This window comes from Microcebus murinus, chromosome 18, assembly GCF_040939455.1.
Source record: "Microcebus murinus isolate Inina chromosome 18, M.murinus_Inina_mat1.0, whole genome shotgun sequence".
Lineage (NCBI taxonomy): Eukaryota > Metazoa > Chordata > Mammalia > Primates > Cheirogaleidae > Microcebus > Microcebus murinus.
Window position 1 is genome coordinate 19,627,752 of NC_134121.1, and position 23,247 is coordinate 19,650,998.

The following is a 23,247-nucleotide window of genomic DNA, read 5'->3' on the forward strand; positions in this document are numbered from 1 at the left end:
GGGGAATGTGCAGGAGAAGCAGTGCCTATTAGGAATCCTCTTGGATTAGAAGAAGATGTGCCTCTGGTTTGGGGAGTAGTCACCATGCTCTCTAGCTGATACTGGAGAGTGGGTGGCAGGAGAGGACCAACCATAAAGGGGATAAGGGGAAAGGCCTCCTACCCTTTGACCTGGAGCCCAGGGTCCCCCATGAGTGGCTGCATCAGCTCCTTGGTTACCTGGGACAACAGGCATTTCCTCCATCCCTCAGCCCCTCCTCTTCCTGCCCCAACCCTCCGGGCCAAGAGGCCTCCCAATCAGACCTGGACTGCTCCAGCTGTGTCCTGAGGAGCTGGACCAGCCACATCCCCTGGGGCTGGAGTTGAAGCAGAACCAAGTGGCCATCCCATCGATAGACCATAGATTCCTGGCTCCCGTAGAGGCCAGAGCCAGCGGGCGGACAGGCAGCTTTGCACACAGGCCCCAGTGCTCAGGGCACTGGCTCTCCGCGGGAATGGCGCTGCAAGTGGAGCTGATACCCACCGGGGAGATCATCCGCGTGGTTCATCCCCACAGGCCCTGCAAACTTGTAAGCCGGGATGCCCTGGGCTGGGAGGAAGGGTGGCAGTGTCTCCCTGGGGTCTGGCGGCCCCCTCTGAGCAAACCCCTCTGGAAAGAGGTGAGCAGTGAGGAGGGGTTCTGATCCTTGGGAACAGGAACAGACTAGTCAAGAAGGGGTAAGTGGAAGGAAGGAGTAAGGGTTTAAGAGCCACTAGAAGCAGGATTTTTCAAAGCCGAGGTCTGAATTGCAATGTTTTCTCCAACTCCCTGAACCTCAGTGGGCTGGGCTATAAACTGGGCACAAGCGGTGACAGGGCTCTGAGGACAAAGGACTAGTGCATGTCAATCTCCAGGCGCATAGTACAGGCTCAGTTAATACCCCTACCTCTTCCCTGTCTGGTCCGCAGAACTGGGACTGCCTCACGACTCAGAGTAGTAGCGTGGGTGTGGGAGGTGGGTGAAGGGAGAGCGGTAGTTAGAAATGGGGAAGAACTGCCCTGGCTGGCAGGCTGGGGAAGGTCTGGTTTGCTCTGGAGATGCAAAAGGGCCCCAGGATGAGAAGGGAGAACTCCACCAGGCGCACCCACCCACCACTGCAGCGAATAGGCCGGGTCTCCGGGAGAGTGTGCGCGCGCGCGTGTGTATTTGTGTGTGATTGTGGCGCGCCTAGTCCCGAGAACTGGTTGGGGACTGTGCCGCACCAAGTCTCGCCGGACGCGGGCCAGGGCGGGGGCGGGGGCCGGGGCCAAGGCCGGCTGGGGCGGGGCGGGGCCGGGGGTGCGCGCGCGCGTGCCCGGGCCTGGGCCCTGCCCGGGATGACGACAGGCGGCAGCCCGGCCCCTAGCGGGCCCTGGGCGGGGAGAGTGTGCCCCGGCCGCGGACTCCCGAGCCCGCCACGGCGCCCAGCCTGGCCCCCGCCCACGCGCCCGAGGAGCTGAGCCGGTGGGTACATGGGGCACAGGCGCGGGGCGGGCAGCGGCCGCGTGGCCCCAGGAGGCCTCCGCTGGCCGGCGGGGTGGGGGAAAGAGCACGCGCCAAGCCTGGCCCGGAGCTACGGTCGCCGGGGGTCGCCGGCCGGGGACCGCTGGGGCCGAGGATCACCCAGACCGGCCAGTAAGCGGTCCCAGGAGCGGGAGGCGCAGAGACTCAGCCTGGCGGGGACTTGGATTACTTGCGGGTAACGTGAGGGCGGTGAAGAGCGGTTTGGGTGGCGGGAGCCAGGCACCCTGCGCGCCCTTTGGGCCCCTCCCGCTGCCCTGTTCTGCCTCTGGGTTCCGGAGAAGCCGTCTGAGCGCCGCCTCTTCCCGTTCTCCGCCCCTGGGGCCCAGCCACCCAGTGGCCCCTGCGTGCCTCGGCGCGTGTGAGTGTGACGGGTGAGGGGCTCCGAGATGAATGGGAGAATGAATGGCTGGCCCAAGGCCTTGTTCACTCCGGCACGCCCCGGCTGGCCTTATGCTCCCGGGCTCTGAGATTCATTCATTGATCCAGGCGGCGTCCACAAGGGGGTTATTGAGCCCCCACTGTGTGCCTAGTTGGTTGTATGCCTGGCGTGGGAACAGTCTCCTGGGAAAGGCCAACAATGAAACAGGCGATTAGTGCTGAGTGGGATAAGGAGGGGTTGTGTGTTGGGGAGAATCAGGAAGGGGTTCTGAGGAGGGGATACCTCACCCCAGTCTCCATGCATCGGTAGGAATCGGTGAGGTGGGGAGGGAGAGTGCACTTGGCCAAGGAAGCTGCAGATGCAAAAGGCACAGAAGCTTAGGGAACCACGTGGGGTGGCTGGTGGCAGAGTGCTAGAGGCTCTTCCTGGTTGTATGTCCTGGGTGGGTGTTAGGGGAGGGATGGGGACCGGAGAGTGCCACCTGTGCAGTGGCACCGGAATGCAGGAGCAGTGGGGCAAACTGAGGATAGTGGGTGTGAATCACAGGCCTGGCACATGTAGGGTGCCCTATAAACCTTCACTCTATTAACCTGAGATGTTATTTATTTATTTGGAGACACTGTCTCACTCTGTTGCCCTGAGTAGACTGCTGCGTTAGCCTAGCTCACAGCAACCTCGGGCTCCTGGGCTCAAGCAATCCTCCTGCCTCAGCCTCCTAAGTAGCTGGGACTACAGGCATGCGCCACCACCACAGCCATACTGGGATTTTAATTCATTTGATTTGTAAGGGCTGTGGGAAATGGATTGCTAGCAAAAAGGTGAGGAGGCCAGTTAGGAAGTTGCTGTCTTGGTCTAGGAAAGGAGCAGTGACAGTGGAGCAGAGGTGAGGTTCAGCAAGTGCTGATGGATTAGAGTGACTAGTGGAGGGAGGAGAGCAGGACTTTTAATGCCAGGCTGTGATGACCAGCTGGAAACATCACCTTCCTCTCTACATAAAGTACACTGAACAAGGAGAATAGGTTAGAGGTCAAGGGACTCTGTTTATTTTTGCCAGACCTCCAGGCAGAGGTGTCTGGCAGGCCAAAGGCTCATGGCTCTGGAGCCAGAATGTACATCCCTTGATTGGGGCCCTGTGAACAATAAGGGTAGAGACCCTTAGTCCCCACCTTCTCCTCCACATTTCCCCTCCTAACAATTCCCTGAAGCCTATAACAGTCCTTGGTGGGGCAGCTAGGGCCTGGATCAACTGTCATCAAGACAGGCTGTGGTTGCCTTTCTGTTGCCCCAAGAGGTAGTGAGGAAATCCTAACTGCAGGAATCCAGTTATGATCCCACGCTGCAAGAACATTTGAGGCTTCCCACTGTCCCCAGAGGTCAGGGTTGGAGGCACCTGGCCTACACTAGCTGAAGGGCACTGGATGACCCAGGTCTGCTGAGCTGCCCCATCCCCAGTGGTTCCAAGGAAACACCTCCCTAGGTGGGAGGAGACCCAGAGGCAGCCTTGGGAAGTCAGTCCTGGATCACTCAGGGGCCATGGCTGCACCCTAACCTGCAGCCACCCCTTAGGCCCAGGGCCATGGCCCACTCCTTATCTGCTACCCCTAAGGCCAACAGAATCACACAACACTGAGGGGACTTGTAGTGGATCACTGAGAATCACTGATCACTGCGTGCCAGAGTAGATCTGTTAACCATCCTGGGAGGTCGTAGCCCTGCAGAAGTAGTGAGCAGTAGGCTTGCCAGGTTCCAATCCCACTCCTCCTCTTAGTGGTCCTGAGACCTTGAACAAGTCACTTCAACTGCCCAACCTCAGTTTCCCCTTCTAAAATGGATTAATAACACAGACCTAGTGGCCTGGCTGGGGGCACTGAAGGGAGTAGCAGAAGAAAGCGCTGAGAACGCTGGACGCGCCGGGCGCTGCTGCCTCAGTCTTCACACTCTCAGTTCCCTGCCCTCGGGCTCGGCCTCTCGCTTCCGTGCAGTGTGGCGGGGCAGGCCTGGGGGTGCCGGGGGCTGTGGCCCGCCCTCAGGCCCGCGGGCGGCGGACACGCCCCTTCCTTCCGCCGCCGGGCGGTGGCTGCGGGGGCGCCGGTGGGCATCCCGGGAATGCGGCGGCGCGGCTCGGGACGGGGAGAAGCCGGCCGGACCCCTCCGCGCGCGGATTCCCCTCATTCCAGCCGCTTGACGCGGCGCCGGCGGGCGGGGCGGGGCGGGGCGGGGCGCGGGGGCGGGCACTGCGGCCGCCAAGCCCCGCCCCCAGCCCCGCCCCTCCGCCCCCGACTGGCTGGAGCCGGAGCCGGGTGCCCCACCGCAGGGGCATGGGGAGAAAGCCGAGCTCCCGGTAGGGGCTCCCGGGACCCTCTGCCCCCAGCCTTCTGAGGCGCTCCTCTTTCCTGGGTGGGCTGGGCTGGGTTCCTCCGGGGCTTTCAGCCCTGGGGGCACCGCAAAGGGTACCCCCACTGCCGAGAGCCCGCTCCTGCCCGCGGCGTTAACACACCTCCCTCCGTCCCTCAGCTGCTGCCGCACCCAGTCCCCTCGCCCCTCCAGAGGGCCCCATCTCCCAGCTGGCGCCCCCCCCCCGCGGGGTCCTCCAGCCGCGGCTCCGGCCAGGCTGTTGTACTTGAAGTAATGAGCCTTCGCCGCGAGGATGCAAGCCCGCACCTGCCGCGGCCTCACCCCTCCCCCGGGAGCCCGTGTCCGAGGCTGGGGCTTTGGGTCTCAGCTCTGCCTGTTACCCGCTGGGACAAGCCAGTATCCACCTTCCTGTGCCTCCCGTTGCTTATCTGGCTAGTGGGGGACAGGTAAAGTGCCTTCGAGCTCTATGTACCTGGCAGACACGCCTGCCTGAGGGGCTTTCCCTGCTAGATGAGACGCGGGCCGCGCCTGCCCCTGGGCCTGGCTCTTAGTAGGTCTCCCTGGGAGCACGGGTGGAATGAGTGCCTGGCGGAGAGAGGGGAGGGGGAGGGGGGCGAGGGAGGGGTGCTTACAGAGGGCCTGGGAGGTGCCTTAGCGCGTTATCTTCGGCTACCCAACCCACGCACCCACACTTCTAGGCAAGTATCAGCCTCATTTTAAGGATGAAGAACAGGCTCCCCAAAGTTAAGTGACTTGCTCAGTCATGCTGCTAGTAAGAAAAAGCCAAGGCTTTTGCAAGCACTAGACACCTCCATCCCCACCAGCGGTGGGATCAGACCTAGAGTTCGCCCCCAGGCCAAAGGAGGCTGGCGCGTCCGGGAGCCCAGCGAGGGTGGGGCTGCTGGAGGCTGGTTTGGGGAGAGAGAGGGCGTCCTGGGCAAAGGGTGTGGAGGGATCCAGAGGGAGAAGAGAGGAGAGCGCCCTCAGAGGAAGGAGAGGGGGAGGAGCCCCTGGGGCACAGAGGCCCGAGTAGGGTGTCGGAGATGGGAGAGAAGGGTGTTGGCCCCATATGCCATAGGTCGTATGCGAATTTCCAGATGGGAAACAGACCTCCAGGTGTGCTCGGCAAGGGCACCGTGTGGCTGTCCCTGTTCCTGGGGCGCGCTTATCGTGCTGACAAGGGAACCTAAAGAGATTTCTGGGGTGCTTAAAGTGTCGGGGCCCGCCCCCCAGAGTGTGTATGGGGGTGGACAGTGTCCTGCACCGAGGCTCCGCCCGCCTGCCCTGGCGCGCCGGCCGTATTTGGACATTTCGTTCTATTTTTAACTTTCCCGGGACTCGAGGCTGGGGGAGGGAGGAAAATCCTTCTTCCTCTGGGATCCACCGGCCTCAGCCCCCGTCCCGCGCCTGGCCTGGCCGCGTAGTGTAGACACAAGCCCGGAAGTGGGTTCCGGGTCCGTATAGACGCGGCGGCCGCGCGGGTTCCGGGCTCCACCCTGGAACCAACGACGTCCCTCCAGGAAAACCTGACTCAGGCCGAGCCCAGCCCGGCGGGGAGCCCCGCCCCCGCCTGCCCCCGGCCCAAAGGCCCCCTTAAGCCCCTTCCCCACCCCCACTAGCTGGAGAGGGACCCTGAGTCCCGGCCCTGAAGGAGGCGGGGAGGTCGGGGAGTCCTGCGCTTCTGGGGCCTGCGGAGGGGGCGGTGCGGGGGGCGGGCCGGCCCCTCCCTCGCTGACGCCGCCGCAGCCACAGCGGCCGAGTCCCCGACCGAGAGCGCGGGCAGCTGAGCGGGGCGCCAGGCCGATCCGGCAGGATGCGCTACCGGGCGTCGGTGAGCCAGGGTGGCGGGCAGGGCTGGGGTCCTGGGTGTCCCTCCCTGCCTCCCGGCGTCGCCTTGGCCCGGCCAGGAAGCGGGCGCGGCCCAGGAATTTCGGGTGGAAAAAACGTCCCGGAAAGTTGCAGGGGGAGGAGGCCGAGGTGGGAGGGCCGCGGACGCTCGGACCCAGGACTGGGCGATTAGCTCCTGGGGACTGCTGAGAACACCGAGACCCCTCATCCGAGGACACGGGGGCGGGGACTGCGGCCAGATTTGGCAGCTGCTTTGGGGCGGGGCTGGTGGGCGGCTAGGGACAAGCCTGGGAGAGGCAGGCCCCCCGGCCCGGAGGGGTGCCCCAGGCCAGAGATCTGGGGTCATCTGTGGTCGGAGGGTACCTGGTGGCCTCTTTGGGATCCACACCCCACCACCACCGCCACCACTTTGCTCCTCTCTGACCCTTGACGCTCTTAGTGTCAATTTTCTAGAGCCCCAGACCCTTTTTGAAGAGGGACTGTCAGCTCTGGTTGCCTGGCTGAGCCTACAGGACCCGGAGGCAGCTGGGCTTTCTGTGGTAAAACCCCCGCCCCGTGAGGCTTCTTGGGACTCTCAGGGGAGACAGTGTCTGGGGAGCCCAGCAGCTGGAGGGCAGGGAGTGGCCCCAACTAGGGGGAAGGGCCACCCCCTTTGGCGTGGGCATAGAGCCCAGCTGGGGTGGGAGGCCCTCTGGGGGAATCCCTCTGGGGCGACCCCTTCCTCGGTGCTAAACACCCTAAACCTGGAGATTTTGGGGGGTGGGGGTGGGAGAGCTGACTCCACCCTGCCTGCAGAATTCACCCTGAGACATTTGTCCTCCAAAGCACCTGTCACACGTGGCCCAGAGCTAAGAGACCTGAGATCACCTGGTCTGACAACTCCTCCTCCTTGAGGAGGAAGCAGCCCAGAGAGTGGAGGGGATTTGTCCAAGGTCAACAAAGCATTCTTTCTGCCACTCCAAGGTGTTCCTTCTCCTGACCCCCCTCCCTTCTTCGCACAAAACCAGTGCCTCTCTGGATTCTGTGGCCATGCCCCCATGCCCTCTGGGTCCTGCAGCCTCCAGAACCTCGTATCGGGATCCCACATGCCTCACATGGTCTCTATTCTGTGTACCTGTGTCCTCAGTGTCCACGTGCCGGCATACTGAGACCCAGGCCCTCTGTACCCAGCATGTTCCATGTCTTGTATCCAGGCCTCGTGCCACATGTCCCTGATTCCCCTGTCAGTCCTGCAGGCATAGGGGAGGAAGAATAGTGGCCTTACCTTACCCTGGTGGCACTGACTCTCTAACATGGCCCATTCTCTGCAGGCTCTGGGCAGTGACGGGGTGCGGGTGACCATGGAGAGTGCACTGACCGCCCGTGACCGGGTGGGGGTACAGGATTTTGTGCTGCTGGAGAACTTCACCAGTGAGGCAGCCTTCATCGAGAACCTGCGGCGGCGGTTCCGGGAGAACCTCATTTACGTGAGGCCCAAGTGGGGAGAGGACTAGGGGTGCTGGGGGGTCACAGACACGGGCCGAGGGGTACTCTGAGGTACCAGGGTCCAAGGGGACAAACTTTTGACCCTCCTCTCCCAACCCCTAGACCTACATCGGCCCGGTCCTGGTCTCTGTCAACCCCTACCGCGACCTACAGATTTACACCCAGCAGCATATGGAGCGTTACCGTGGCGTCAGCTTCTACAAAGTGCCACCACACCTGTGAGTGGCCCCCAGCCCCTCCAAGAGTGACTCCCCCATCTCCATCTGAGATGGCCCCACCTGACCCTCACTCTAACATGACCCCTGACCTCCCACTTAAGTCACTATTCATATCTGTGGAGTCCCACAATCTCTCAGCCTAGAGGGACCTCAGTCTCCACCGGAGATGAGGTCAGCTCCATCTGGGTGGGACCCCCAGTTCCTCCTACCCCATACCCGTGACTTATTGCCCAACTGTACCTGGGCATGGTCCCCCAACCTCCATGACCCCTGACCCCCACCTATAAAGACCTCCCAACCCTACCTGTGAGTGACCCCAGCCTCCACCTAAGTGACCTTCAAGACCCCCACCTGTGAGTGACCCTGTCAGTCCTCCATTTGAGCATGGCCTCTCCTGAATGGTGAAGGATCTCCCTGATCCACACCTACCAGGGACCCCCATTCCCACCCTCCAAGATAAGCCCCCACAGGGGAACTCCCACCCACAAGGGGACTCCAACCAGATATGGAAGTGCCCCTGCCCCGTCCTACCTGTGGGATTCTGCCACCTGCAGCCACTTGGCCCTCTACCCCCAACTCCCTGATGAGCCTCTGCCTCAGGTTCGCAGTGGCCGACACTGTGTACCGAGCACTGCGCACGGAGCGCCGGGACCAGGCAGTGATGATCTCTGGGGAGAGCGGGGCAGGCAAGACGGAGGCCACCAAGCGGCTGCTGCAGTTCTATGCAGAGACTTGCCCAGCCCCCGAGAGGGGGGGTGCTGTGCGGGACCGGCTGCTGCAGAGCAACCCGGTGCTGGAGGTGAGGGGATAGCAGCATCTGAGGGGACGGATGGGCAGGGAGAGAATGCCAGGCGTCCCTCATACCCCCCTCCACTCCTAGGCCTTTGGAAATGCCAAGACCCTCCGGAACGATAACTCCAGCAGGTTTGGGAAGTACATGGATGTGCAGTTTGACTTCAAGGTACTGTGGGTGTGGCAGGGTGGGGGAAGGGAGCTTGCTTCCATTCAGCAGGCCCAGTATGTGCTGAGCACCCGCTATGTGACAGGCACTGTTCCAGGTGCTGGTGGTACGGCAGTGAAGCAGACAGAAATCCTGCCTCCTGAGGTGATAGGCCATAAACAGAAAAATAATAATTTAGGCCATGGCAGAAAATAGAACAAGGTAAAGGCTGGGGGCAATTGCAATTTTAAATAAGGCAGAGAGGGTAGGCCTCACTGAGAAGGTGGCATTTCAGTAAAGGCTTGTGGCAGACAGAGAAGCAAGCTGTGCACATACCCAGGGAGAGAGTCCAGGCAGCAGGGGTAGCCAGCGCAAGGGCCCTGAGGTGGGGAGGCGCTCAATCCATGTGTTCAAGGAGAGCAAGGAGGCCACAGGGGCAGGAGAAAAGAGCATGGTAGGCCAGGCACAGTGGCTCATGCCTGTAGTACTAGCACTCTGGGAGGCCGAGGCAGGAAGATCGCTTAAGCACAGGAGTCTGAGGTTGCTGTGAGCTAGGCTGACTCCACTGTACTGTAGCCCGGGTGACTCTGTCTCCAAAAACAAAAGAGAAGGAAACTGAATCCCCCTCCTCACTGCCCCCCCCTTAAAAATTTAAAAAAAAAAAGAAAGAAAAGAGCAAGGATCTGGGGAAGGTCAGGCCAGATGGTACAGGCCCTTTTGGGTCTTTGCAAGAATTTTTTTAATTTTTTTAAACTCCAAGTAGAAGGGGAGTCATTGGAGGGTTTTGAACAGAAGTGTGTCGTGATCTGACTCTCTTGTTAAAAAGATCACTCTGGCTGCTCTGTTGGCAATAGATGGCAGGTAAGCCAGGCCAAGCCAGGAAACCGGTTAGGGGGCTGATGTAACAATGCAGGTGACAGATGACAGGGGCTCAGACTGGTGTGGTGGCAGTGATTGGATTCTGGATGTTTTGAAAGTCAAGGCAGCAGGATTGGCTGTCTGATTAGATGTAGGGTGCGGAAGAAAAAGAGGCTTCCAGAAGGACTGCCAGCTTCTTGGCCCGAACAACTAGAAGGATGTAGTCACATTGACCAAGGCGGGAAGACACTAGCAGAGCTCGTTTCAGGAGGGGGAAGATGAGTTCAGGCCTGCTGAGTTTGAGATGTCTGTCAGGCACCCGAGCAGAGATGCCAAGTAGATGGATTTGAATCCCCCCATTTCTTAGATGAGGAAACTGAGGCTGGGGGTTATCATGCCTGAGCCCACACAGCTAGTGGAAGGGCTGGAATTAGAGCCTGGGTCTGGCTGACTCCCAATCCCAGGAGTACAGAGGAGAAGGGAAGATGGGCTCTATTCTCCAGCCGTGACCAATCCCTGTGCCCTGTCCTGCCCACAGGGTGCCCCCGTGGGTGGCCACATCCTCAGTTACCTCCTGGAGAAGTCTCGAGTGGTACACCAGAATCACGGGGAGCGGAACTTCCACGTCTTCTACCAGCTTCTGGAGGGGGGAGAGGAGGAGATGCTGCGCAGGCTGGGCTTGGAACGGAACCCCCAGAGCTACCTGTACCTGGTGAAGGTGAGTGGCTGGCAGGTAGGGCAGGTGCCACCCAGGGCGCCCGGTGCCAGGGCTGGCAACCCAGCTGTGCCCTTCCTCCAGGGCCAGTGTGCCAAAGTCTCCTCCATCAATGACAAGAGTGACTGGAAGGTTGTCAGGAAGGCTTTGACGGTCATCGACTTCACTGAGGACGAAGTGGAGGTGAGGCCTCTTCTGGAGACCCTCCCTTTTCTCCTGTCACACCCCAAAGGTCTCCTTTTACTTTTTTACTTTTTTTTTTGTGACAGAGTCTCACTCTGTTGCCCGAGCTAGAGTGCTGTGGCGTCAGCCTAGCTCACAGCAACCTCAAACTCCTGGGCTCAAGCAATCCTGCTGCCTCAGCCTCCCGAGTAGCTGGGACTACAGGCATGTGCCACCATGCCCGACTAATTTTTTCTATATATTTTTAGTTGGCCAATTAATTTCTTTCTATTTGTAGTAGAGACAGGGTCTTGCTCTTGCTCAGGCTGGTCTTGAATTCCTGACCTTGAGTGATACTCCTGCCTTGGCCTCTCAGAGTGCTAGGATTATAGGCGTGAGCCACTACGCCTGGCCTACTTTTACTTTTAAAATGCATTTCCACTTCTGGCACCCTCCTCCTCTCAAACACTTCACCTGCTCGTTGCTCATCTCACCATCCATCTCTTGGGGCTCTCTGTCCCCCTCCTTACCTGTCCCCACCTGCTCCCCCAGGACCTGCTGAGCATCGTGGCCAGCGTCCTACATTTGGGCAACATCCACTTTGCTGCCGATGAGGAGAGCAATGCCCAGGTCACCACTGAGAACCAGCTCAAGTACCTGACCAGGGTGAGTGGGGGGGCGGAGGGCAAGGGGCAGGATGGCAGGGGCACCGGGGTGCACCCTCACCACAGCCACGCCCCACCCTTGGCAGCTCCTCGGAGTGGAAGGCTCGACGTTGCGGGAAGCGCTGACACACAGGAAGATCATCGCCAAGGGCGAGGAGGTGAGGCCGAGCCTTTGCCTCCCCAGCTGGTGGGCACCACGTGTTCCAAGGCAGCTCCCACTCCCATCATTCCCCCTTCCCTGGGGGGCTCAGAGAGGCACTGAAAGCTGGCCAAGGTCACACAGGAAGAGTGGTAGAATCAGGCTAGAACCAGACTCTCACCTGGGGAATGAGGCCACTTGTCCCTATGCCACCTTCTCCCTGCTGTGGTTACTCAGTGCTCCCCTGGCATCCCTCTAGCACCACCTCCCCAACCCCTGGGCTCACTGGAGCTGGGAGGGCAGGGTGGTCACAGTTTCCTGGTCTTCTGCGTGAGCCAGGGGGGAGATGAGATACAGAACTGTCTGTGGCATTCATCTCCTTGTCGTGTCCTACACCGACAGCTCCTGAGCCCGCTGAACCTGGAACAGGCTGCATATGCACGAGACGCTCTTTCAAAGGCCGTGTACAGTCGCACTTTTACCTGGCTGGTCAGGAAGATCAATAGGTCACTGGCCTCCAAGGTGAGGCTCGCTCCATGCTGCTCCCAAAGGTGGCAGGGACAGCGGCCCAGGGAGGCCCGGGGCTGGAGGGGGGCCTTGGTGAACAGTGGGACCCAAGCTCTTGGTTACGGCTGGCCCTAGGATGCTGAGAGCCCCAGCTGGCGGAGCACCACGGTTCTTGGGCTCCTGGACATTTATGGCTTTGAAGTGTTTCAGCACAACAGGTCAGTGCCACCCCCCATCCTGGTCCCTCTCTTCTGTCCCCCAGCCTCAATCATTCCTGCCCAATGACTCCCTTGGCCAGCCTAGGTCCTGCTCTGTGTTCTTACCTTAGCTGCTCAGGGGCCTCGTCCTGTCGTTTCCCTCTCCTGCTCTGTGTCCACTTGAGCTACCATGGGCTCTTGTCTTTCCTGCACAGCTTTGAGCAATTCTGCATCAATTACTGCAACGAGAAGCTGCAGCAACTCTTCATCGAGCTGACGCTCAAGTCGGAGCAGGAGGAATACGAGGCAGAGGGCATCGCGGTGCGTGCAAGCCTGCGGTGCCCCCCATGTACCTCGGGGAACCCAGGCATCAGGGACCCCTGGGAGAAGGTGCTGAGACCCCACAATGATGCCTAACCTCCCTTTTCCCTCTCAGTGGGAGCCTGTTCAGTATTTCAACAACAAGATCATCTGTGACCTGGTGGAGGAGAAGTTCAAGGGCATCATCTCCATTTTGGTGAGTCCTTGGCTCCTCCAAGGCCTCAGGCTGGGGGCTGGCAGGGAGGATGTCCCCCCAATGCATTCCCTTTCTTTCCAGGCTGGTCCACAGAGGGCCAGAGTTTGGGATGAGCAGGGACAGGGCAGGGCTGTGTGTGGAGGGTGGGGTGAGGTGCTAGCCCAGTCTGGAAGCTATCTGTGGGAGGTTCCCTGCATGGTGCCCCAATCTTCTCTGCTCTCCGGCCCCCATACATCCCTCCCCCTGTGCCACACCCCCAGGATGAGGAGTGTCTGCGCCCTGGGGAGGCCACAGATCTGACCTTCCTGGAGAAGCTGGAGGACACAGTCAAGTACCATCCGCACTTCCTGACGTGAGTGGGCTGTGGGGCTGCTCAGGGTAGGGGGCGCACATGGGGCAGAGCCTGTGGAAGGCGGGGCCTGTCCATAGTCCCAAAACACCAGCCACAAGGAGATGACCAGGGGAGGTGCTAAGGTAAGTACAGCTCCTGTGCGTCCAGAAAGTAAGAAGCTAGGAGCATGGCTTCCTGCTCATGCTTTTTTGAAAATGAAACTTGCTAAGATTTTTTTAGCTCCCTTATTTGGAATTTGCTTTTTATTTAAGGAATCTCCTAACGTAGGGAGGGGTAGAAACAAGCACCTCTGTCCCAGCTTGGTCCTGCATATTTTATGCGCATCATCTCTTAACCTGCAGTGACGCTTTCTGGAGGTGTGCTTGGTGTTCTCTCCCTTTTACCGAGACTCAAAGAGGCGAAGGCATTTGCCCAAAGTTATCTCACATCTAGGTTGCAGAGCTGGGGCTCAGTCCCAGGGCTGTCAAATGCCAAAGCCCTGAGTATTTTTTGCTTATTAGTATAATAAAAACTTGTTTCTGATTACAAAAGTGATATCGCTCATTAGAGAAAAGTTGGAATGTGCGCAAAAGCCACTCGTAATCCTGTCACCCAGAGGTCATCCCTGTTAACAATGCGAGGCATTTCCTTCCTGCCTTTTTCTATACATTTTTTTTCCACAGTTGAGAACTTATTGTGTATAAGGCTCAGGATAGTGTGTATCATCGAACAGAAAGTTTTCCTCAAAACACTTCCTCCAATGGCTCTAACCCACGGGTCCTCCAGGGTTCTTACCCAGCCTTCGGGGGCTCCTGGCCAGCCCCCACGTTTCTGCTGCAATTAACAACGCTACCACAGACAGCTCTCTGCCTTAAATGTTTGTATCTCTGGTTAGTTGCTTGGAATAGTTCTTAAAAGTAGTAAATGAGCTAAAGGGTTTCACATGCTTAAGACTTAAGTGTTCTCCTTGGGTGGATTTCATTCTGAAAATGGAGTGGGCAACTCTCCACTTTCCGAGCAGTCCTGCAGCAGCCAGAGGCAATGAAAGTAGCCCTCTGCCCTTCGAGCCTTGGCAGTCCAGAGGCCTAGGTCCCAGTGCTGGCACTCTGTGACCCTGGGCAAGGCCATCGACCTCCCTGAGCCTCAGTGCTCTCCTCTGTGCCGGGGGCTGCTGGCCCCACCTTGCCTGCCCCATGGCAGGTGGGTTGCAGGATGGCCCTGGGCACGCCTGCTCCCTACTCGGTGGCTGGTTCCTGCCACCGAGGTCGCTGCAGCAGGCAGGGGTCACAGCCCAGGTCAGCAATCCGTAGCTTCCTCTCCCCACACCCCCCAGGCACAAGCTGGCTGACCAGCCCACCAGGAAATCTCTGGGCCGAGGGGAGTTCCGCCTCCTGCACTATGCTGGGGAGGTGACCTACAGCGTGACAGGTGAGGATCCTGGGCCAGGGTCCCCACAGGGCCAAGGAGGGGGAGCTCTCCCTCACCTCACATCTGCTCTCCCCTCCCAGGGTTTCTGGATAAAAACAATGACCTTCTCTTCCGGAACCTGAAGGAAGTGAGGAGGACAAGGGGGTCGGGGGGCTCAGGACGGGGGCTGGGGGCGTGCACAGCTCTGTGCAGGAACCTGCCCCGCCTGCTCCCCGGCTCCTGCCCTGACCCCTGCTCTGCCCGCACAGACCATGTGCAGCTCCCAGAATCCCATCATGAGCCAGTGCTTCGACCGCAGCGAGCTCAGTGACAAGAAGCGGCCAGAGACGGTACAGAGGACGTGGGACCCAGGGAGGGGTGCGAATGTGCCTGAGCATGATCGAGTGCCCTCGTGACCCCGGGAGCTGGCAGGGTGTGTTTGAGCCTGTGTGTTCGTTGGTGCCTGTGCGCACATCTGCGTGGCTCTCCAGGGGGCTGTGTGGGCCCGTGTGGGCCCGTGTGCGTGTGCCTGCGTCTATAAGGGCATCCATGTGTGCACACCTGTCTGCGTGGGCGTCCATACATTACGCCTGTCTCCACGGGTGCTTTTGTGTATTCACCCACTCAGCAGACATTTGTAGCTGACATTGCTGAGCACTGAGGATACAAAAACGAGTAGGTGCACTCCCAGAAATGTGTACAGAGTGCTTTGGAAACTTAGAAGAGGGAGCAGCAAACTGCCTGAGGGAGTGGAAGGAGGGAGGGGGTCAGGGCAGGCTCCCTGGAGAAGGAAGCATTTGGGATAACTTGGGAATGAGTAAGTGCTTATCAGATGGACCTTGTGGGAGGCAGGAGAGCCCAGAAAAGGCCAGAAGATCTGCATGAGAGGGACACCATTGAGCAGAGGGGCTGGGAAAGGCAGGTGTGGCCAGCGGTGCCAGATGCAGGGAGAGCTCTGGTGAGGTATGGCTGTTGGGCTTGGCAAGAGGAGGATTAGGCGTGTTGCCCAGGGTCTGTCTCCCTGGGACCCTGCCCTCCTTGCCCAGGGTCTGTCTCCCTGGGACCCTGCCCTTCTCACCCTCTCCCTGGGCACCCTCATCCGCCTGGCCTCAGTGTCTCCCTGCTGAGGACGCTTGCACACCCACTTCTACCCAGGCCTTGACAGCAAGCCACAGATTCGCATATCTATGGTCTCCCCTCAGGGGCCCCCAGGCACCCCAGACTCCTGATCTGTGACCAGTGGGCCCTTGGCTGGGCATCTCTGTGCATCGCTTGGCATCTCTGGGCATCACTGGGAATTGCTTGGCATGACTGGACATTGCTGGGCATCTCTAGGCATCGCTGGGCAGGCTCCCAGGCTTTCTCCTTCTATGTCACTAACTCAGAACAGGGATCACCCTCCACTAGTCCCCCAGGCCAGAAACCTGGGCATCATCCCTGGTTCTTCACTCTCCCCTGTCTCCCTCATCCAACTGTCGGATCTAGCCTGTGGCTATTGCCTGAGTATTTCTCAGCTCCTTCCCTGCAAGCCCTGCTCCAGCTCGGCCTTGTTATCTCTCCTCTGAGCTAGCCAGCCCCTTCCCTGGCCTCCCAGATTCCCACCTGCCCCTGCTGGTCCATCCTCCACACATCTGCTGTGGAGATATTCCAAAGTACACATCTGTTTCTGTCACTCTCATACTACAGATTCTTCATTGGCTCCCTATTTCCCTCAGGCTAAAATCCAGTCTCCCCAGTGTGACCCTCCCATGATACTGCCTTTGCCCATCTCTCTAACCCCACTTTTTTATCAGCCTCCTTGATTCTTACACTGCTCAGAGCTCCCTGTGGGCATCAAGCCTTAGCTCAGCCTGTCCTGCCTGGAATGCCTTTCTCTCCTCTCTTCCTTCTGGCCATTTCCTGCTTATCCTTTAAATCTCATCAAAGGTCATTTCCAGAAGACCTTTCCTAATGCTCCCTACCCCACAGACTGGATTACTTGTCCCTTCTTGGTGCTCCCAGAACCCCCAGGCGTACACCCCTATTATTAATGGGACCACAGGGATTGCAAATCTTTGCCAAGGAGACAAAATCTTTGCCCGCAGGCCCGAGATCCTTGAAGGCCCTACAAAGCAATGTACAGAGATAATGGTTGAATGCACAGCGTAGGACACACTGGTTAGGAATGTGTCCCTGAAGTTCTACAAAGAAAAAGAGTGGTTGCTAAAGGGAGATGTAGGATTGCAGTTGCTGAGAGTCCTGAGCAGGATTTTTAGGCTGGGGTGGGGTTCCTAAGTTGAGGTCTCTAGCCCAGCCCTGGATATAGGGTGGAGTCTGGCCCCTCCTCTGTTGTGGGGGTGGGGGTGGGAGGAAGAAAGGGCCCAGCAGAGGCCAGGGGCTGGTGTCGAGTCAACAGCTGGGGGTGGGGGTGGGGGGGTAACGATGCAGGGTCAGAGGCTCCTGCTAACCTAACATTCCCCCTTGGCTTCCCAGGTGGCCACCCAGTTCAAGATGAGCCTCCTGCAGCTGGTGGAGATCCTGAAGTCTAAGGAGCCCGCCTACATCCGCTGCATCAAGCCTAATGACTCCAAACAGCCCGGTAGCCCCTCCTGCCCCATGGGGCTTGGGGACTGGGCCTCCCCTGCAGGGCCAGCTGTCAGCCAAGCCTGCTGACCACCCTGTTACCCCTCCCGCAGGCCGCTTTGATGAGGTGCTGATCCGCCACCAGGTGAAGTACCTGGGGCTGATGGAGAACCTGCGCGTGCGCAGAGCCGGCTTTGCCTATCGCCGAAAATATGAAGCTTTCCTGCAGAGGTGGAGTGCCCGGCACCCCGCCAGGGGATGGGAGTGGGAGGGTGGAAGCCTCCTAAGTCCCATGAGGGAGGACAAGGATTCTCCACCCCATTTTAATTTTTTAAATTGATTTTTATTTATTTTTAATTTTTTTGAGACTAGGTCTCTGTGTTGCTAGTCCAGAAACTCCTGGGGAGTGATCCTCCCCTCACAGCCTCCCAAGTAGCTGGGATTGCAGTCAGGTGCCACCAAACCTGGGTCTTAGCCCCATTTTATTTTATCTTACCTTATCTTATCTTATTTATCTTGAGAAAGTCTTACTCTGTTGCCCGAGCTAGAGTGCTGTCTAGTGCACAGAAACCTCAAACTCCTGGACTCAAGTGATCCTCCTGTCTCAGCCTCCTAGGTAGCTGGGACTATAGGCATGTGCCACCACACCTGGCTAATTTTTTCTATTTTTAGTTGCCTAGCTAATTTTTTCTATTTTTAGTTGCCCAGCTAATTTTTTCTATTTTTAGTAGAGATGAGGTCTCACTCTTGCTCAGCCTGGTCTCTAACTCCTGAGCTTAAGCGATCCTCCCACCTCAGCCTCCCAGAGTGCTAGGATTACAGGCGTGGGCCACTGTGCCTGACTAGTCCTCATCTTTAAAATGGGGTCAGTGACAGAGCAACCTCCCAGGCTTTCTGTGAACTGTGAGCAAGTCAGTGGGAGCACCCAGCATGTGCCCAAGGAAAGCTGATTTGGGCCCCCAGAAAAGGATGCTGGCCAAGGTGGGAGCTGGGTGCATTCCTGCTTCTCCTGTCCCAGGTACAAGTCACTGTGCCCAGAGACATGGCCCACATGGACAGGTCGGCCCCAAGATGGAGTGGCTGTGTTGATCAGACACCTGGACTACAAGCCCGAAGAGTACAAGATGGGCAGGTGAGTGGTGTCCATGCCTGGTATTTGGGGGGACAGGTGGCAACCCAGGGCTGATCACTGCTGTCCTCAGGACCAAGATCTTCATCCGCTTCCCCAAGACCCTGTTTGCCACGGAAGATGCCCTGGAGGTCCGGCGGCAGAGCTTGGGTGAGAGAGAGACCCACCCTTCCTGTCCCATTGGGGGTCCACTCTGGGAAGCAGGAAGAAGTCGCTGCTTTGGGGCTCCTTCTCCAGGAAGTCCACTGGCCCATGTTCCGCTCCCCTCCTCCTTGCCAGCTCTAGCCTGAGCACCCCCGCCATCCTGCCTGCCTGCTAGAGGCAAACTCTGGGCATATGCCCACATTCATTCACTCTCCTTTAACTCATTCACCCTCTCAACTATTCACGTCACTCGCTGAGCTTGGGCAGTGCCAGGCTCCCGGCTGGCTCCCTGAGCTCTGGCTAGTGACTTTCTTTCCCAACCACAGCCACGAAGATCCAGGCCTCCTGGAGGGGCTTTCACTGGCGGCAGAAATTCCTCCGGGTGAAGCGATCAGGTTCGGGGGGGCCCAGGGGTCTTCAGGAGGGGTTGGGATCTGGGACTAGGGTGGGCCCAGTGGCGAGAGCTCAGCCATCTGTGTTCTCCACAGCCATCTGCATCCAGTCGTGGTGGCGGGGAACGCTGGGCCGGAGGAGGGCAGCCAAGAGGAAGTGGGCGGCACAGACCATCCGGCGGTGAGCGCTCAGGCTCCGTGAGGGGGTTTCAGAGCAGGGGGGGCTATTGCCAGGCTTCTCATCCCCAACCCTGTCCTGCCTCCCACCCCCAGGCTCATCCGTGGCTTCATCCTGCGCCATGCCCCCTACTGCCCCGAGAATGCCTTCTTCCTGGACCACGTGCGCACCTCTTTTCTGCTTAACCTGCGGCAGCAGCTGCCCCGGAATATCCTGGACACGTCCTGGCCCACGCCCCCACCTGCCCTGCGTGAGGTCTGTGGGCCCTCCCTGCCGAGTTAGGGACCAGCAAAGCACTCGGCAGAGGGGTCTGATTATCATGGCAGTGCAGGGGTGTGTCGTGGGTGCTGGAGCTAGGCTGCCGTGAAGAATGAGTTCTGAGAGAAACAACTCAGGAATGGAAGTGTTGTCCAGGTGTTAACCAGAGGCCTAGGGGTGGCTCTGTTTGATGTCTTCAGAGGGAAGGGGCCAGGCTGCCTAGGTGCTCTGACCTCGCTCCTCCCCTTAGGCCTCGGAGCTTCTGCGGGAGCTGTGCGTGAAGAACATGGTGTGGAAGTACTGCCGGAGCATCAGCCCCGAGTGGAAGCAGCAGGTACAGAGAGCAGGAGGCCAGTGAGGTCTAGGCACTAGGGTGGGGCAGCATAGGCGTGGCACGAAGGGTCTTGCCTGGGGAGTATCTTACTTACCCTGTTTACCATGCGACTTCAGTTGGATGCCAGCCTCTTTTGGGCCTACTGTAGGAAGTGGAAGCTAGAGTAGATTTTGGGTGGCGAATAGGGTTCATCTTGTGATTGATTGGTAAAGACTGCCCCGAACCCTGTGTTGAAAAGGCCGCATCTTCACCCTGATCCATTGGTAATGTCTGCCACAGTTACAGAGACTGACACTGGTGGTTGATGTGCCTTGTATTTGCCAACTCAGTGTTGGATGGTGCTGAAGGATGCCCCAGCTCAGATGATCTGTGGCAGCTTTGAGTATTGGCAATCAGTCGGCTGCAAGGTCCCAAGTCGGAGCTGAATCTCAGGGGCATCAGGGCCTGATAGGGTGGGCGTTGTTCCCAAAGTCAGGCCAGCAAGGTGACATGCTGTCGTGACCCCTCTGGGGAGCTCTCTGCCTTGGCTGGGGAGGCAGGGAGTGAGGAACAGGAGGGGCTGAGGGAGTGTTGGTGGCAGGGCTCAGCCTCCTGCTGCTGGGACCAGAGAGCAGGTGAAGGTGGCTGTCTCAGCTCCTGTGATGGTCCCCACTCCCCTTGTCTCTTCAGCTGCAGCAAAAGGCAGTGGCCAGTGAAATCTTCAAGGGCAAGAAGGATAATTACCCCCAGAGCGTCCCCAGGCTCTTCATCAGCACGCGGCTCGGTGAGCCCCTGACTTCCCAGCCGCCAGCCTTCCCCGTGGTGCTGCTCCCTCCTCTGACTTCCCTCCACCCATCTGGGTTGCAGGTGCGGACGAGATCAACCCCAGAGTGCTGCAGGCCCTGGGCTCTGAGCCCATCCAGGTGAGACCCCACCTGCAACCCTCACTCCAGCAGAGTTTGCTGCCCTGGGGCTGGATAGGGGTGAGGGCACAGGCAGAGGATGAGGAGGTTAGCCCTGGAGCCCCTTCAGCCTGCGCTCTGTCCCCAGTACGCCGTGCCTGTAGTGAAATACGACCGCAAGGGCTACAAGCCTCGCTCCCGGCAGCTGCTGCTCACACCCAACGCCGTGGTCATTGTGGAGGATGCCAAAGTCAAGCAGAGGATTGACTATGCCAACCTGACTGGTCAGCCGGAGTCCAGGGCTGCATGGGGAGCTTGGCGGGCCCCTGCTCTGAACCTTGATTTCTGACCTCTGCCCTTGCCCCTCAGGAATCTCAGTCAGCAGCCTGAGTGACAGCCTGTTTGTGCTCCATGTGCAGCGTGAGGACAATAAGCAGAAGGTGCCCCTTGTGGACTGGGAGGTGGGCGGAGGACCTCTAGCTCTGGGCAGGGCCTGACCTCCTGTCTGGCCCCCAGGGGGATGTGGTGCTGCAGAGTGACCACGTGATTGAGACACTGACCAAGACAGCCCTCAGCGCCGACTGTGTGAACAACATCAACATCAACCAGGGCAGGTGAGGCAGGTGGGGGGCCAGTGGGCCATGTGGGGACAGGGTGGGGTCCCGCCTGGGGGATCAGTCTCCGTGAGGAAGTCCTCATGCACTCCTTTCCCTCCAGCATCACGTTTGCAGGGGGCCCCGGCAGGGACGGCATCATCGACTTCACACCCGGCTCGGAGCTGCTCATCACCAAGGCCAAGAACGGGCACCTGGCTGTGGTGAGTGGGGCCAGGCCTTCCTTGGCAGCGCTTGGCAGAGCCCGGGGTCCCCATCCATGGGTCGTAATCCAGAGGGCACCATACCACCCTCTTCCTCCCAATGCCCACCTGTGAGGCCAGAGAGAGGGGCCGTTTGAGCCCCACAGTGCAGAGGGTCATAAAGATGGCAGCAAGGGGACGATCCAGGGTGACTGGGGTGTGCCAGGTGGGTGGAGAGGCCCCATCCAGCATGGCAGCAAGCATTCCTATGGGAGCAGGATCAGTCTCCAGGATGGGGGCCATGGGGGCCACGTGGGCCACGGGCCCCAGCCTACTCCTGCCTGTATCCAACTCAGAGTGCACCTCTGTCTGCTTCCCTCTCACCACATGGCCTTCTCCCTCTGCCCTCACAGGTGGCCCCACGGCTGAATTCTCGGTGATGAAGGCACCACTGGACCCCATCCCAACTCCCAATGCTTTGCTTATCTCCTCCCCCCTTCCCAATTACCAAAGACTCAAGCTTCCAGACAGGGACCCAGGGACACCTCAATGCCCACCTGCAAACTCCTGCCTCCTGCCCACCCCTCTCTTTAGGGGCAGCAGGGGCCAGGGAGCGACCCCAGGAGTGGGCCAGGCCGGGCCACAGCAATAGGAAAGCTGGGGCCAGAGCAAGCCATGCCGGCCCCGCTGCCAATGCCAAATATTTGAGAGAAGGGAACTTTTGCCGAGGTTTTCTCTGAGATTTTTTGATGCTTTATAGGAAACTATTTTTTAAAAAAGCCATTTTTCCACCCCAAGACACACTGGATGTGTTTTCCCTGACTCCAACAGGGCCAGGAATGTAGAGGAGAGGTTGGGTGGGCTGGGCCTGGTGCGCTCTTCCCTGGCCAGGCCGCCCTCTCCTCATTCCCTTGGCACCTTGTCTTTCTGTCTGTCTGTCTGCCGCCTGCCCACCCACCTGCACCTTTTGCAGCCCACTCTGGCCTCCACCTGAGGGCTGAGACAACCCTTGTCTGCCCCCTTCTTCCTGCCTTAAGAATGCCCTTTTCGTATCATCATCCGAATCTGAGGGCAAGCTGGAAGGGGCAGGGGGTCTTAGGCCATAGAACTTGGAAGACTCTGAGAGATCAACCAGTGCAGCCTCATGATGTTACAGAGCAGAAGACAGATGCCCAAAGAGAGGACTTGCCCAGGGTCATACAGAAGGCTGTGGCAAAACCGGGACTGCAGCCCTGTCTTCAACGTGCCTCACTGCCACTCCCGGGGACAGGGAGCCCTATAAAAGCACAGGTCACATCTTATGTGTGCATTTGGCTCCCTGACCAGCAGTCACCCTCAGGGGTCACCAGGTGTGAGGAGCACTTCTGCCGGAGTCCATGCCTTAGTATAACAACCACCCTGCCTGCACACTTTGGCCCCATTCAAGTATGTAGGGCCTTTACTGGCCCCTGACCCCTCCCTGGCCTGGGGGCCTGAGGAAGGGGCTGGCCTAGGGAGGCGCTGCAAGAGCACCACCTCTTCCTGCTGCTTCCCCCCACCCCTGCCCCTAGAGGGCCTGGGGCTGCCCACCTGCCTCTGTGCCCTCCAGGGGTCTCAGCCCACCGCTGACACTTCTGCAATCCAGAGAAACACTAAATAAAGCAATATGTGTTTGCCAACGTGGTCTCCTTGTGGATATTAGGGGAGGAAGAAGGCCCCTAGAAGATAACCAGGGGCCTCGTATTGCGTCTTTGCCTCGTCCCCAGAAGGAAGGAGGTGGCCGGGCTCCTACCCAGGGGGAAAGAGCAGGAGTGACCAGTGGCTGCGCTACAGACTCCCTCTCATTGATGGTCTGTGTAGGCTGGGAAAAAAGAAGCGTCACACGGTCCTCAGCTGGGCCAGCTGAGCTGATGGACAGAAACGCAGCCCAGTGTGAGCAGTTCAGGCACCAGGGCACAGTGATGAGAGACTGGCTCAGGCGGGAGGGGTTGTAAGGTGATGAAGATGAAGAAGATGAAGGTGAGTCTCAAAGGATTGTCCCCTAGCCCAAATTCTGTTGCCAGTGACAAAACTCAGTCTAAACTGGCTTGGGGCATCTATTAGCACTGGCAACTTAATAGTCCCATGGTAGGGCTACTTCTGGGTGTTCGGGAAAGTGTCTGGAACCAGCCTTTGGCTCAACCTTCCTCTATGGTGGCTGCTTTCTTAAGCAGGCCGCAGCAACAGCCACCAGCCACTCTGGGCTTTCATTCTACAAGTTTAGCCTTGGAGGCAGAAAGAGAGAGTGCCTCCTTTATTGAGATTCTCTGTGGAGCCATTTGAATGAGGG

The 23,247-nt window shown here is 58.9% G+C and overlaps 2 protein-coding genes across 8 annotated transcripts in view; one reads left to right on the forward strand and one right to left on the reverse strand.

Annotated features, from left to right (window-relative positions):
- Positions 1 to 23,247, reverse strand: part of SERPINF1 (serpin family F member 1) — a 351,983-nt gene that overhangs the window by 245,159 nt on the left and 83,577 nt on the right. For 2 of the 3 annotated variants that reach the window (XM_075994270.1, XM_012740793.2), the window contains exon 1: positions 12,354 to 12,358. The exons of the other annotated variant lie outside the window; for it this stretch is intronic. The gene's annotated coding sequence lies outside the window, so the exon portion shown is untranslated. Of the gene's footprint in view, positions 1 to 12,353; positions 12,359 to 23,247 lie in introns of those variants that run through there. 3 annotated transcript variants of the gene reach the window in all.
- On the forward strand, positions 370 to 21,516 carry MYO1C (myosin IC). 5 transcript variants are annotated; one of them, XM_012740640.3, is made up of 33 exons: positions 6,014 to 6,107; positions 6,564 to 6,663; positions 7,435 to 7,590; positions 7,712 to 7,827; positions 8,428 to 8,626; positions 8,708 to 8,788; positions 10,164 to 10,343; positions 10,425 to 10,523; positions 11,055 to 11,168; positions 11,254 to 11,325; positions 11,709 to 11,828; positions 11,949 to 12,031; positions 12,226 to 12,331; positions 12,447 to 12,527; positions 12,788 to 12,879; positions 14,192 to 14,286; positions 14,367 to 14,413; positions 14,535 to 14,615; positions 16,738 to 16,843; positions 16,941 to 17,058; positions 17,846 to 17,959; positions 18,030 to 18,106; positions 18,427 to 18,495; positions 18,589 to 18,673; positions 18,766 to 18,925; positions 19,179 to 19,262; positions 19,932 to 20,025; positions 20,109 to 20,164; positions 20,292 to 20,427; positions 20,513 to 20,583; positions 20,660 to 20,757; positions 20,861 to 20,960; positions 21,353 to 21,516. In XM_012740640.3, exons 3-33 carry the CDS (start codon positions 7,465 to 7,467, stop codon positions 21,377 to 21,379), a joined length of 3,087 nt encoding a protein of 1,028 aa, XP_012596094.1. In that variant the 5' UTR covers positions 6,014 to 6,107; positions 6,564 to 6,663; positions 7,435 to 7,464; the 3' UTR covers positions 21,380 to 21,516. The 5 variants fall into 5 exon arrangements, with proteins under 5 accessions (XP_012596091.1, XP_012596093.1, XP_075850379.1 ...); XM_012740637.2 differs by lacking the exons at positions 6,014 to 6,107; positions 6,564 to 6,663 and adding an exon at positions 370 to 568; XM_012740639.2 differs by lacking the exons at positions 6,014 to 6,107; positions 6,564 to 6,663 and adding an exon at positions 1,328 to 1,482.